The sequence below is a fragment of the Pinus tabuliformis genome, chromosome 6 (genome assembly GCF_031772625.1).
Source record: "Pinus tabuliformis cultivar Carrire ecotype Pingquan chromosome 6, CPIR1, whole genome shotgun sequence".
NCBI lineage: Eukaryota > Viridiplantae > Streptophyta > Pinopsida > Pinales > Pinaceae > Pinus > Pinus tabuliformis.
The window spans coordinates 399,020,186-399,032,994 of NC_142292.1; the positions used below are offsets into that span (position 1 = coordinate 399,020,186).

A 12,809-nucleotide genomic window follows, 5' to 3' on the forward strand; every position below is an offset into this window, starting at 1 on the left:
GGACTAGATGAGATACTGCACAAATATGTTCCTTAATATGAAATATAGATGATTCTAGCAGATGCTCATGGGGGCACAGTTGGTGGACACTATGCTGGAAAATCTATTGCACAAAATATTTTGAGAGCAGGATTGTGGTGGCCTAAACTACATAAAGATGCAAAGGAGTATTGTTGAGCATGTGACATGTGTTAAATAATAGGGGGGCCTTCCAAAAGAGATGAGATTCCATTGGTACCACAAGTTACATTGCAGGCCTCTGACAAGTGGGCCATTGAATTTGTTGGAATCATCAGCCCACCTAGAAAAAGGACCAGTGCAAGGTACATATTTACAACGACTGATTACTTGACAAGATGGGCTGAAGCGCAACCAGCAAGGGACTGCAGCACAGAGACTGTTGCGAAGTTTATTTGTTGGGTCCCTATAATACTAGTGATTACCCCATTACTATTGTAGTTATAGCCCTTATTAATATTGTTGTGCCCCTATTGCCCCCATATTGTTATTACTGTGCCCCATAGAATCCCTCTATTGTTATTTTTGTGGCTTTATATTATTATTGTTAGGTCGGCTGGATTATATTGTGACTCCTTAGACTCCTATATATAGAAAGGAGGTATTTTCATTTGAATCATCGAAGAATTGTTCATTTATGTAATGTAAAGGAGGTTTCCCCCTCGAAGAGGCTAAATTCTAAGGCGTTGATCTATCTTTTCTATCTTTTCTTGAGCTAGCTTCATAACATTTGGTATCAGAGCTTTGGATTCTAGGGTTTAGCTGCTCCAAACAGGTCTTCGTGGAATTTTCGCTATAACATTTTTTCTGTGATGTTTCAGAAGTTGCAAAAAAAACCCATTTGAGAAGAAATCGTGCTGAACCTCGGGTCCAAATTTCAGAGCTTTTCGCCCTATATTTGCAGAGATATGATCTGAGGAAGTTGGTCTTTTTGCAGACTCCTGAACTACATTCCAAACAGGTGACCTGGGGAAAATCATCATAACTTTCTCTCTGGGGATCGGATTGAAATTTAGTAAGAAGGTACAGAAAGAGGACGGACTGTAGTTTCTTGTATGCATTTTTCAGATCCAAAGGTCGAAACAGTGACTCGTGGCACGTCGTACAAGTTTGCTCTACTGAACTAGTCTATAATCAAGTCACTGTGGGAGATTTTGCATAACTCTTCCTTGGAGAATCCAATTTGGGTCAGACTTGTAGAATTGGAAAGAGGGAACAAAGGGCTACTTTAGGTCACAAATTTAGAACTAGATGATTAGAAAGTATAGAGATATATCAGAGGCAATATCGATCTCCTACAAAGTGAAAAAGAAGGTGTGTAGTTTTTTTAAATTTTGCATAAGATTGGTTTGAAAAATTAGTTTGAAGGAATTCAAAGGGCATAGTAAAGCATTATTATTGGTAGTTGATGCCCCGAGGAAAGAAAATGCAAACACCTAGTAGGCAACCTGAAAGCTCTAGCATGACCCATGAAGAAGAGGAAGAAATGCAACATGATATATCAAAATTACGAGACCAAGTGCAACAATTGTCACTTTCACAAAAAGGAACAGAATCTAAGATGGATGGTTTAAAGAAAGATGTAGAAGCTAAGATGGATGGCTTAAAGAAGCGCGTAGAAGCTAAGATGGACGATTTGAAGATAGATCTGAAGACAGACATGGACGAATTGAAGATAAATATGAATAAGTTGCTACAAGAAATGGTCACTAAGGTTGAAAGGGTACTAAAGGAAACTCGTGATGAGAACAAAAGAAATGTTAATCATGATTCCACAGACTCTAATGTTGGATCGAAGACTCACCATATTCCAAAAATCGATATGAGGAAGTTTGATGGCAAGGATCCCGCCACATGGATATTACAGATGGAGCAATTCTTCGATCTCAATAATGTGAAAAACACACAAAAGGTACTGGCAACTTTATATTTGGAACCAGATCAGTTTGTATGGTATCAATGGCTTTGCTCTCGTAAAAAAATTATCACTTGGGCAATTTTTACGGAATAATTGATAGCACATTATGAGGATACAAAAAGCAACACTTTTTTTAGCCAATTGATAAGTCTCAAACAAAAGGGTTCAATAATGGAGCACATTGAGGAGTTCCAAAAATTGAACATAAGGGTAAAAGATATTCTAGAGGAGCATAGGATTGATGTGTTCATAGGGTCTTTAAAGGATAATATCCAACATGATGTTCGCCTTTGGGAACCTGATTCATTAGAGAAGGCATTCAGGTTAGCAAGAAAGATGGAAAGCAAAATTATGGCAACTAGGAAGCATACCACTCACAACTATAAAGACGGAAGTGTTGTTGCCCCTAGTCTTCCACAACCTATAAGGTTGACACCACAACAATTGGAAGAAAAAAGAGCAAAAGCGCTTTGTTATAGTTGTGATAGCAAATACACTAAAGGTCATAAGTGTGCTGAGAAGAAATTATTCTACATAGATTGTGAAGAGGAAGAAGAAAAGGAGCAAGAAAGGTCAAAAGAAGAGGATATACTCCAGGAACAAAGCCTAGATGAAGAAAAAATAAATCCGACGATACCTTGTAATGCATTGGCGAGAATTACCACTCCTCAAACCATCAAGATAGAAGGGCAAATCAAGAAGAAAAAGGTAATAGTGTTGATTGATTCAGGAAGCACCCACAGTTTTATTCATTGTAAGGTAGCAAAAGAATTGAATTGCTTCCTATATCCAGCACCAGAGTGTCAAGTGATGATTGCACATGGAGGAACAATAAATTGCTCTGGAAATTGCCATAATATCAAGCTATCCATGGGAGAATATGTATTGACTAGCCATATGCTTTCCATTCCAATGGGAGGTGCTAATGTTGTACTAGGAATCCAATGGCTACAATCCTTGGGTACAATAGCTTTTAATTTTCAAGACATTTTCATCAAATTTTCTACGGAAGGAAAGGAAGTTGAATTAAGGGGTATTGCAGGGAAACCATGAAAGATAATTAGCTCTAATGGTATGACAAAGCTTCTAAAAAAGGAGCAAAGAGGTGTAATTGCACAATTATGTTCACTAGATGTTTCCACATCGGAATCATCTATTTCTCCAGATCTCCAAAAAGTCCTCGACAATCATTCCAAGGTATTTGAGACTCCCAAAGGTCTCCCACCTATGCATGATCATGATCATGCTATTCATCTGATTCCAGGAAGTGTTCCTCCAAACATCAGGCCGTACAGATATCCCTATGTCCAAAAGAGTGAAATTGAACGTATGGTTGCAGAAATGCTAGAGGCTGGTATAATTCAACCGAGTCAAAGTTCTTTCTCTGCTCCAGTAGTATTGGTGCACAAGAAGGATGGATCATGGCGCATGTATCCAGATTATAGGGAGCTCAACAAGCTCACTATTAAAGATAAGTTCCCCATTCCTGTCATTGATGAATTACTGGATGAATTGCATGGATCAATTTACTTCACCAAGTTGGATCTTCGTTCAGGATATCATCAAATCAGAATGAAGACTGAAGACATTCCGAAAATAGCATTTAGAACTCATGAGGGTCATTATGAATTTTTTGTCATGCCTTTTGGCCTTACCAATGCACCTTCAACATTTCAAGGTTTGATGAATTCAATTTTCAAACCATTCCTTAGAAAATTTGTGTTAGTATTTTTTGATGATATACTAATCTACAGCAAGTCTTGGAAGGATCATGTTGAACATGTTGACAGGGTGCTACAATTATTGGAGGAGAAACAATTATATGCAAAAAGATCCAAATGTTTCTTTGGAGTCTAGGAGTTGGAAGATCTGGGTCATATTGTATCTCATGAAGGAGTTAAGGTAGACCCTAGAAAAATTAAAGCCATTAAGGAATGGAAAATCCCCACATCCATAAAGCATCTGCGAGGATTTCTCGAGTTGACAGGGTATTATCGCAAGTTTGTTAAGAATTATGGGAGAATAGCAGCACCTCTAACAACATTATTGAAGAAAGATGCATTTTCATGGACTCCAGAAGCAACAAAGGCCTTTGAACATCTTAAAGAGGCAATGTGGCAAGCACCAGTCTTAGCTACACCGGACTTCACAAAAACCTTTATTGTGGAATGTGATGCTTCAGGAAATGGAATTGGTGTTGTTCTAATGCAAGATGAAAGACACATTGCTTTTGAAAGTCGTCCAATCAAGGGAAAGTTTTTAAGCAAAGCTATTTATGAGAAGGAAATGTTGGCAATACTCCATGCACTTAAGAAATGGCGACCCTACCTAATGGGAAGACACTTCAAGATAAAAACGGATCATGATAGCCTTAAATACTTTTTAGAACAAAGATTATCCTCTGAAGAGCAACAAAAGTGGGTCACAAAGATGTTGGGTTATGACTTTGAAATCATCTACAAAAAAGGGAAGAAAAATGTGGTGGCAGATGCACTCTCAGGAAAGGATGAGGATGTGGAAGCATTGTTGAGCGCCATTTCTATTATCCAACCAGATTGGATAAACGAAGCAAGGGAGGAATGGAAGAAGGACGAAGAAGTGTGGGCACTTATTTGAAAGTTACAACAAGATTCCAGTACGTCTGATACATTTAGCTGGCAAAATGATTCGTTATGATACAAAGATCGCTTATACCTCTATAAGAATTCCCAGCTAAAACAAAATATTCTTATGGAATTGCACACTTCTCCCTTAGGAGCGCACTCAGGATTTTTAAAAACTTACCACAGGGTTAAGAAGGAATTTTTTTGGGATGGCCTTAAATCAGATATTCAAAAGTTTGTGGCAGAATGTTTGGTTTGCCAACAAAATAAAGTTGAAACAATTAAGACACCGGGTCTATTACAACCTTTATCCATTCCAAGCCAACGTTGGGAGGAGGTTTCAATGGATTTTATCACAGGTTTACCCAAGTCTGAGGGAAAGAGTGTCATCATGGTGGTAGTTGAAAGACTTACCAAGTATGCACACTTTTGTGCATTATCACATCCATTTAAAGCTAGTATAGTTTCTACTACATTTATGGAAACAATTCAAAAGCTACATGGAAACCCAAAGATTATTGTAAGTGACAGAGATCCCATTTTCACTGGAAATTTTTGGACAGAATTATTTTCTTGTCTTGGTACTCAGTTAGCTCATAGCTCATCTTATCATCCTCAATCTAATGGGCAAACTGAGATAGTAAAAAAATGTTTGGAAGGATATCTTCGTTGCTTTGTATCTGATAAACAGACACAATGGGTCAAATGGTTGCCTCTGGCTGAATGGTGGTATAACACTTCCTTCCATACAGCAACAAAAATGACCCCATTTATGGCACTTTATGGGTATCAATCACCATCCATCACATCATATTTAAGAGAAAATTCTAAGGTTCAGGCAGTGGAACATCACATCGAACATCAACAACAAGTCCTCCAACTCTTAAAGGATAACCTCGTGTTGGCACAGAATAGAATGAAACAACAGGCAGGTCAACATCACAGCGAAAGAAGTTTTGATGTAGGTGATTGGGTATTCCTACGGCTACAACCATATAAGAAAATGTCCCTCAAGCAAGCTAAGAAGGATAATAAATTATCACCAAAGTATTATGGTCTGTACAAGGTGTTGCAAAAGATTGGTACTATGGCATACAAATTGGAGCTTCCTTCAGCTTCTCGAATGCACCAAGTTTTCCATGTTTCATGTTTAAAGAAGGTTATAGGCGACAAGCTCCCAGTTCAAACAATATTGCCAGAACTTGACGAGGAAGGAAAAATTATATTGGAACCAGAAGCAGTCACAGAAACAAGAACTCAACAGCTACAAAATCGATCAATTTCAGTAACTTATCAAGTGGAAGAACTTATCCGCTGAAGATTCCACATGGGAGGATGAGAATTTTATGCAGAAGTATCCATAACTACTCAAGGGTTGAGGACAACACTTTTTTGAAGGAGAGGAGCATGTTGGGTCCCTATAATACTAGTGATTACCCCATTACTATTGTAGTTATAGCCCTTATTAATATTGTTGTGCCCCTGTTGCCCCCATATTGTTATTATTGTGCCCCATAGAATCCCTCTATTGTTATTTTTGTGGCTTTATATTATTATTGTTAGGTCGGCTGGATTATATTGTGACTCCTTAGACTCCTATATATAGAAAGGAGGTTTTGTCATTTGAATCATTAAAGAATTATTCATTTATGTAATGTAAAGGAGGTTGCGGAGAAAAAGATGGCTCTGAAGTCGCCGGGTCAGGTTAGCGCACGCGAAGGGTTTGGTTAGGGTATCGACTGAAGTTTTGAAGTTGCAGTAACCGCGCCTGGGTCTCCGTTTCGCTCTCGCCACTACTGCAGACTCCACGCTCCCTCCTCCGTTACAATGCCGCTGTAGACTTCAATGCTTCGTGCTGAAGGACTCCTTTGCCGTGACCTCCGTGACTTCCGTTTACTTATCTATGACGGTTTACATCTTTAACCTAGCATGGTCCGTTAGCTGTAACTGCAACCTGTCTTTTTCCCTGGGATTCTCTACTCCATAAGGTGTCCGCCGTCCCGAGGTGCAGCTGGCCATGGAGGACTTTGAGGCCATAGATTATTCCGCTGACCCATTGGAAGGGGTCTCCATCTGGCGCACTCCATATGCCACATCAGAAGGTATGTTTAATCCTGATTTTCCCGGAAATTTTTCACAGTTTTCCCTCGGTGAATCGTCTAGGGCTCAGCCTGTGGTCCTCCCGGATGAGCCCCCTACATGGCCTGCCCTCTCCACGCCGCCTCACTCTCCGGCAACCCTCGGTTTTGTCTCTGGATGCTTAAACCCTAACCCTGGGTCAGTTCCCCCGGAATCTAGCTCTTTTTCTCATCCGCCGTTTAACCCTCCCCTGCCCTCATCCTCCGCCGGTCTCGCAGCTTCTTTTGGTCACCACTCTGGCAGTTTCAATGCCGTACCCCCGCTTTCGGGCCCCCCTTTTGCATCCGGCTTTGACATTCCTATCACCCACCAGTTCGCAGCCCCTTTGAATGTTACTGCCCCGCCTCCGGGACAGCCACTGAACCCTCCACCTGCTCGCGGCTCTAAGCGGAAGTATAAGTGTTTCAAATCCAAGGAGGAAGATATTTTTCTCAGACTCGAAGAGGAAATTCGGTGGGGAGAATCGATGGACTTTGCAGATCGGGTCTTGGTCGGTCGCATCAGGGGACGCAGCTACTCGGCGGCACAATTGAAAACTTGGGCAACTGAAGTATGGGGGCATCATTTGGTGAACATCCCTCATCTGCAGACTTTCGTGAGGGGATGGTTCGCACTGAGGTTCGCGCGTGCCGACCACACAAACTGGGTATTGTCTTCCTACTGGCATTTTGAGCACGCCCCTATGCTCCTTAAGAGATGGACACCCTTATTCGACCCTGAGACGGAGCAGATAGGCATTGGACCAGTTTGGATTCGGCTTCGGGGGTTACCTCTTCAATACTGGTCCGAGGATATTTTCAAGCGCATTGGAAATGCACTTGGCACTTTCATGGGCTATGATAAATCTTATCATCAGACTGGCATGATGGCTTATGCTAGAATCTTAGTCAACATGGATACCAGAGGCGGGCTATATGAGCACATTACAATTCAGTGGAGAGACTCTGCTCGCAGACAGATCATCGATTATGAAGGCATTCCCTACCGATGTCGCAGGTGCCACAAAGTAGGGCATCTCTATAGGGATTTCCCTCTCCTCCGAAAAGGGGCTGGGAAAGGCAATGGAGCTGGAGACGACCCTCCCCTGGACACCTCCCCAAATCAGCAACCCTTTCAACATTCGGGGCCTCAGCTGCAAGCACAAGAAGGAGCTGTCCCACAGAACTCTCTTGCAGTCGCTGATACCGTCTCTGCCCCTGAGGCACCTCCAACTTCAACGGCACCTGTTCATTCAGCACAGCCGGAGGACGCCGCGAACTCGGGTATGTCTTCAGCTTCCCCCTCTTTGATATCTCATGCATCCTGCACTGCATTGGGCATATTTACTCTCCCTTCATGCTCCGTTCCCCCTCCCTCATTATCTCATCCCGATCTGCGACACTCTTCCCCTCACTCTCCCCTTAGTTGCTCCCTCACGCTCCCTCCGCCATTGGCCCCTCCTCTATTGATCACATCGACGTTGGCTTCCCTCTCTATCCGATCGACTCAGTCATCTCCTCGGTACGCTCTGCGATCTCGGATGAGGGACAAGGGTCCTGATGCGGTTGGCCTTGACTCTATGAGCATCCCCTCCTCTCTCAAGACCTCCCGAGGTCGACCTTCCCGTATCACAAAAGCTAGGCATACAGCCGACGAAGAGGTTGCCCTTGGGTGACAACAGACAATTTTTGGGGCGCTTAGAGCAAAGGATGGCCCTCTTCCCCTTCCCCCATGAAAGTATTATCCTTTAATTGCCGTGGTTTTGCTAGTTCACCAAAAAAACTAGCGCTCAGGAGGCTGCTTACTTCGACTCAACTTGACATTATTTTCCTGCAAGAGACCCTATGCCTGGCTGAACCCCTCACTCTCACCCTCTCCTCTTGGCTCCCTAACTGGACCTTCCACGCACTGGATGCAGCTGGGCGATCTGGAGGATTGGCTATTGGGGTCTCAAACAGGGCTGTGGATATTCGGAACCTCTGGGGTGGGAGGGGCTTCATAGGTCTTGACATTTTTGTCCACTCTATTGAACGAGACTTCCGCATTATCAACATATATGGCCCTTGCACTGATCGTGTCAACTATTGGAGATCATTAATGGCATCTGAACTTCTACAAGCTGATAACATCATTTTGGGAGGGGATTTAAATTTTTCCTTGGGTTTCTGTGAATCATGGGGGCATATGGCTCAGGTCGACTCCCTCTCTGAAACCCTCTCCACCTTATTAGAGGATCATAAATGGGTGGACATCCCTTCTGCTCGTTTACAATACACCTGGTCAAATAATAGGAGTGGGGAGCAGAGTTTAGCAAGGAGACTCGATCGCTTTCTTATCAAGGAAACCCTGTACAACAGCCTCCCCAGAATACGACAATGGGTCGGATCAGGTGGCATATCCGATCACAGACCTATCTTCCTGGAGGCTGAGGACCTTAATCACAAAATCAAGAGCCCCTTTAAATTTAACGCCTCTTGGCTCCAGGACCCTTCGTATCTTCAGCTGGTCCAAAATTTCTGGCAGAACAATCCCATCAGGGAAGAGGAGGAACTAGCAGCAGGTTTTGTCAGAAAGCTCAGGGAACTCAAACATATCACCAAAACCTGGGCCCACCAGAAGCGAATCCAAGATAACCTCATTCTGAAGGAGGCAGAACAGGTTATTGCGGAGTTTGAAAATGCATCCTCTGGGACTTTCCCCTCACAGGAGAGGAAAGAACAGTACGCTTCACTTATTGCTAAGCGCACTCAAATTCTGAAAGAAAGGGAAGAAAGTTGGAGGCTGAGGAGCAGGGCTATCTGGCTCACTAAGGGAGACAATAACTCAAAATTCTATCACAAATTCGCCAATGGACGCAAAGCCATCAATACGATTTGGGAGCTTAAGGATAACCAAGGCCATACTGTTTCATCACAACCGAACCTGGCAAGATTGGCCACTGATCACTTTCGAGGTATATACTCTGCTCCTGGGGATATAAATATCTTGGAAATCATGAGAGTTGCGGAACTCTTTCCCAGATATGTTGAACAAGATGAGTTGGATGAGCTACAGAAGGAAGTTACCATGGAGGAATTTGAAGCCACACTCAAATGGTTTAAGAAAGATAAGAGCCCGGGCCCAGATGGCTGGACCATTGAATTCTACACTGCATTTCTCGACATCTTGGGGAATGACCTTCTGAAGATTGTGGAGGATAGTAGGCGACGAGGCAGGATATCTGCAGCCATCAAGACCACATTCATCGCCCTTATCCCTAAATCCGATGATCTGTCTACCTTCGATGATTTCCTGCCCATCTCACTCTGTAACTGCCTCTATAAAATCATTGCTAAGATTATTGCTAACCGCCTCAAGCCCATCATCTCGCAGCACATTTCCCCTGAACAATTCGCTTTCTTACATCACAGACAAATCCATGAAGCCATCGCCACTGCTCAAGAGCTCTTGCACACCCTGCAGATCAAAAAACAAAAAGGAATGATCCTTAAAGTGGATCTATCAAAGGCATTTGACAGAGCAAACTGGTTGTATTTGAGGTTGTTACTAACTCATCTTGGCTTCCCCTATGACTTCATCAAATGGACAATGAGCTGCATCACCGATGTATCTTACAGTGTTTTACTCAACGGGGAAGCCACCCCTTTCTTCACTTCTGAGAGAGGGCTTAGACAAGGATGTCCCCTCTCGCCTTTGCTGTTCCTGCTAATCATGGAAGGTTTAAGCAGAATTATCACTTCAGCCAGGGATAGACATCAATTAACAGGCATCAAAATGGTGGACAATTTCTTCCTCACGCACCTGTTATTCGTTGATGACATCTTGATTTTCCTAAACGGCAGCATTGGCGACTCCACAACGCTTCACAACTCTTTCCTTCTATTTCAGCAAGCCACGGGAATGAAGATTAATGAAAACAAATCCACGATCACCATGGTGGGCTGCTCCATACAGGAATCTGCCTATATCACTCAGCGATTTCCCTTTGTTCTTTTGAATCTGAAGGATGGGATAAAGTACCTTGGATTCAGATTAAAACCATCCGGATATAAGATTGCAGATTGGTTATGGCTAATTGCAAAAGTGGAAAAGAGGCTACAGGTATGGTACCACCGATACCTCTCTCGTGCAGGCAGATTAGTACTCATCAAAGCTGTTATTGAAGCCACGCCAGTCTACTGGATGGCCCTAGCCTGGATTCCAAAAGGCATTCTGAATAGGCTTCAAAGTATTTGCTGCAGATTCCTTTGGAAAGGAAATCAACAGGGGAGACTATTTGCTTGGGTCAAATGGGACACCATTGCCAAGCCAAAGAGTTGGGGCGGATGGGGCATCAAGAGATTGGATTCCTTCTCCAAAGCTCTGGCTGCTAAGCTTGGCTGGAGGCTACTCACCTCAGATGGCCTCTGGTCACAGGTGGCATACGCTAAATACATCAAGCCCCAGCCCGTATTGGATTGGATTTGTACTCATCATGGCACCAATCATCAAATCTCAAATATCTGGAAAGTTGTCATGGGTACCTTACCTCTTCTGCGTGAAGGCATCACCTGGCGCATAAAGGAAGGCAACGCGGTACGCATTGGGTTGGACCCATGGGTGGGATGTGGAAATGCCCACAGATTACCTGCTGAATTAATTCGATACCTTCAGGGCAGAGGTATTACGCACATCAAGCATATTGGAGACAATGCAAACTCATCGTTCCTACATCAAGCTTGGTTGACTGCTCAAGCTCTGGAAATACCTGTACAATGGACAAACGAATGGATGGAGTATACAAGCGTACTATCTCAAGCACATATCAGGCTCACTGATGGTCCGGATGAAATCATATGGGCTTTTTCCAAGCATGGTGTCTATACACCGAAGCATGGATATCTAAAGCTCATGGAACCTTATAGGCCCCCGGAAATTCAACCCACCTGGAAGGCTCTCTGGAAACTTAAATCAGCCCCCTGGACGAGACTGCTGATGTGGAACATCCTTAACGATAAAATTCCCACTGGCACCAATCTCATGAAGCGGTCCTTTTATGGACCCTTCCGATGTCACCTCTGTCATAACGCAAAGGAAAGCACCGAGCACTTATTCCTCTCTTGCAGCTCTTCACAGCAATTCTGGCAATCGCTCACATCACAGATCCCGCTATTAAAAGACTGGCATGGCAACAATCTCATGGAAGCCTGGAATGCCTGGTGTCAAAATCACTCTGGGAAAGCTATTAACATGCCACTTCTGGCATGTTGGTCCATTTGGATCGCTCGGAATCAGTCTATTTTCAAGCTAAAAGCCCCTCATTGGCCTTCTATCATCCTCCACACGGTTGCAGACTACAATATGCTACCTGAAGAGGATCCCCCAACCCCGCCCCGCATTCTCAGACCTGTAACCATTGATACATCCAAACCATGGGCGTTCTTTGATGGCTCGGCTCAAGAAGCGGGCTGTGGGGAGGAGCTATCCTCCACCTAAATGAGAGGCATTGTTATAAGCTACAAATCAATCTTGGAAGAGGCACTAATAATTTTGCTGAGCTATGCACCGCCAAAAACATCATTCATTTTGCTCTTCATAAGCAGTGCAGACACCTACAACTTTTTGGAGACTCTAAAATTGTTTGTAATTGGTTGAATGATGCATCCCATTGTTATGCATTTACTTTGAGGCATATACTTGATGAAGCAAAGAGATTAATTGTTGCTTTTGAATCCTTTGTCTGCCATCATGTTTACAGGGAGCATAACACCGTCGTTGACCAGCTCTCCAAAGAGGCCGCGCGTAGAGATGGAGAAGACTGGTTGATACAGGAGGAGATCGATGGCACATACTACCAGCATTACCACAGACCTTTTGATGACCTCTTCGACGCGGGGCTATGAAGCCCACTTTATAGCAGTACAGTTTTTGTTTATAATATGTACATAGATACTGTCTAGATATGTTTACAGCACACTTTATTTTTGTTTATACACAGTATATATATTGCTCTCTGCGAAGAGCACAGTCATTTTGATCTCTGATAAACTTAACAGTTTTTATTATTTTGGAAATGCTCCCTGCGTGGAGACATCATGGACTGCTCTACAGTTATTTTTGAAACTCTGATAGGTAATGCTACCTTCATATGAATATGCTACGGCATCTGCAAA

At 43.1% G+C, this 12,809-nt stretch overlaps 1 protein-coding gene across 1 annotated transcript; it reads left to right on the plus strand.

The window, feature by feature from the left end:
* Nucleotides 1-6,556: 6,556 nt before the first annotated feature.
* On the plus strand, nucleotides 6,557-12,132 carry LOC149258985 (uncharacterized). The gene is made up of 3 exons (XM_089444410.1): nucleotides 6,557-8,328; nucleotides 8,427-9,717; nucleotides 9,844-12,132. Exons 1-3 carry the CDS (start codon nucleotides 6,557-6,559, stop codon nucleotides 12,130-12,132), a joined length of 5,352 nt encoding a protein of 1,783 aa, XP_089300536.1.
* The last annotated feature ends 677 nt before the right edge of the window (nucleotides 12,133-12,809 follow it).

Excerpts from the sequence above, each read along its gene's own strand:
- LOC149258985 (XM_089444410.1), top strand. The coding sequence starts at position 6,557 with ATGGAGGACTTTGAGGCCATAGATTATTCCGCTGACCCATTGGAAGGG. Across the intron at positions 8,329-8,426 it reads GACGAAGAGGTTGCCCTTGG|TTCACCAAAAAAACTAGCGC; the intron begins GTGACAACAGAC and ends TGGTTTTGCTAG. Across the intron at positions 9,718-9,843 it reads TGGATGAGCTACAGAAGGAA|ATTGTGGAGGATAGTAGGCG; the intron begins GTTACCATGGAG and ends GACCTTCTGAAG.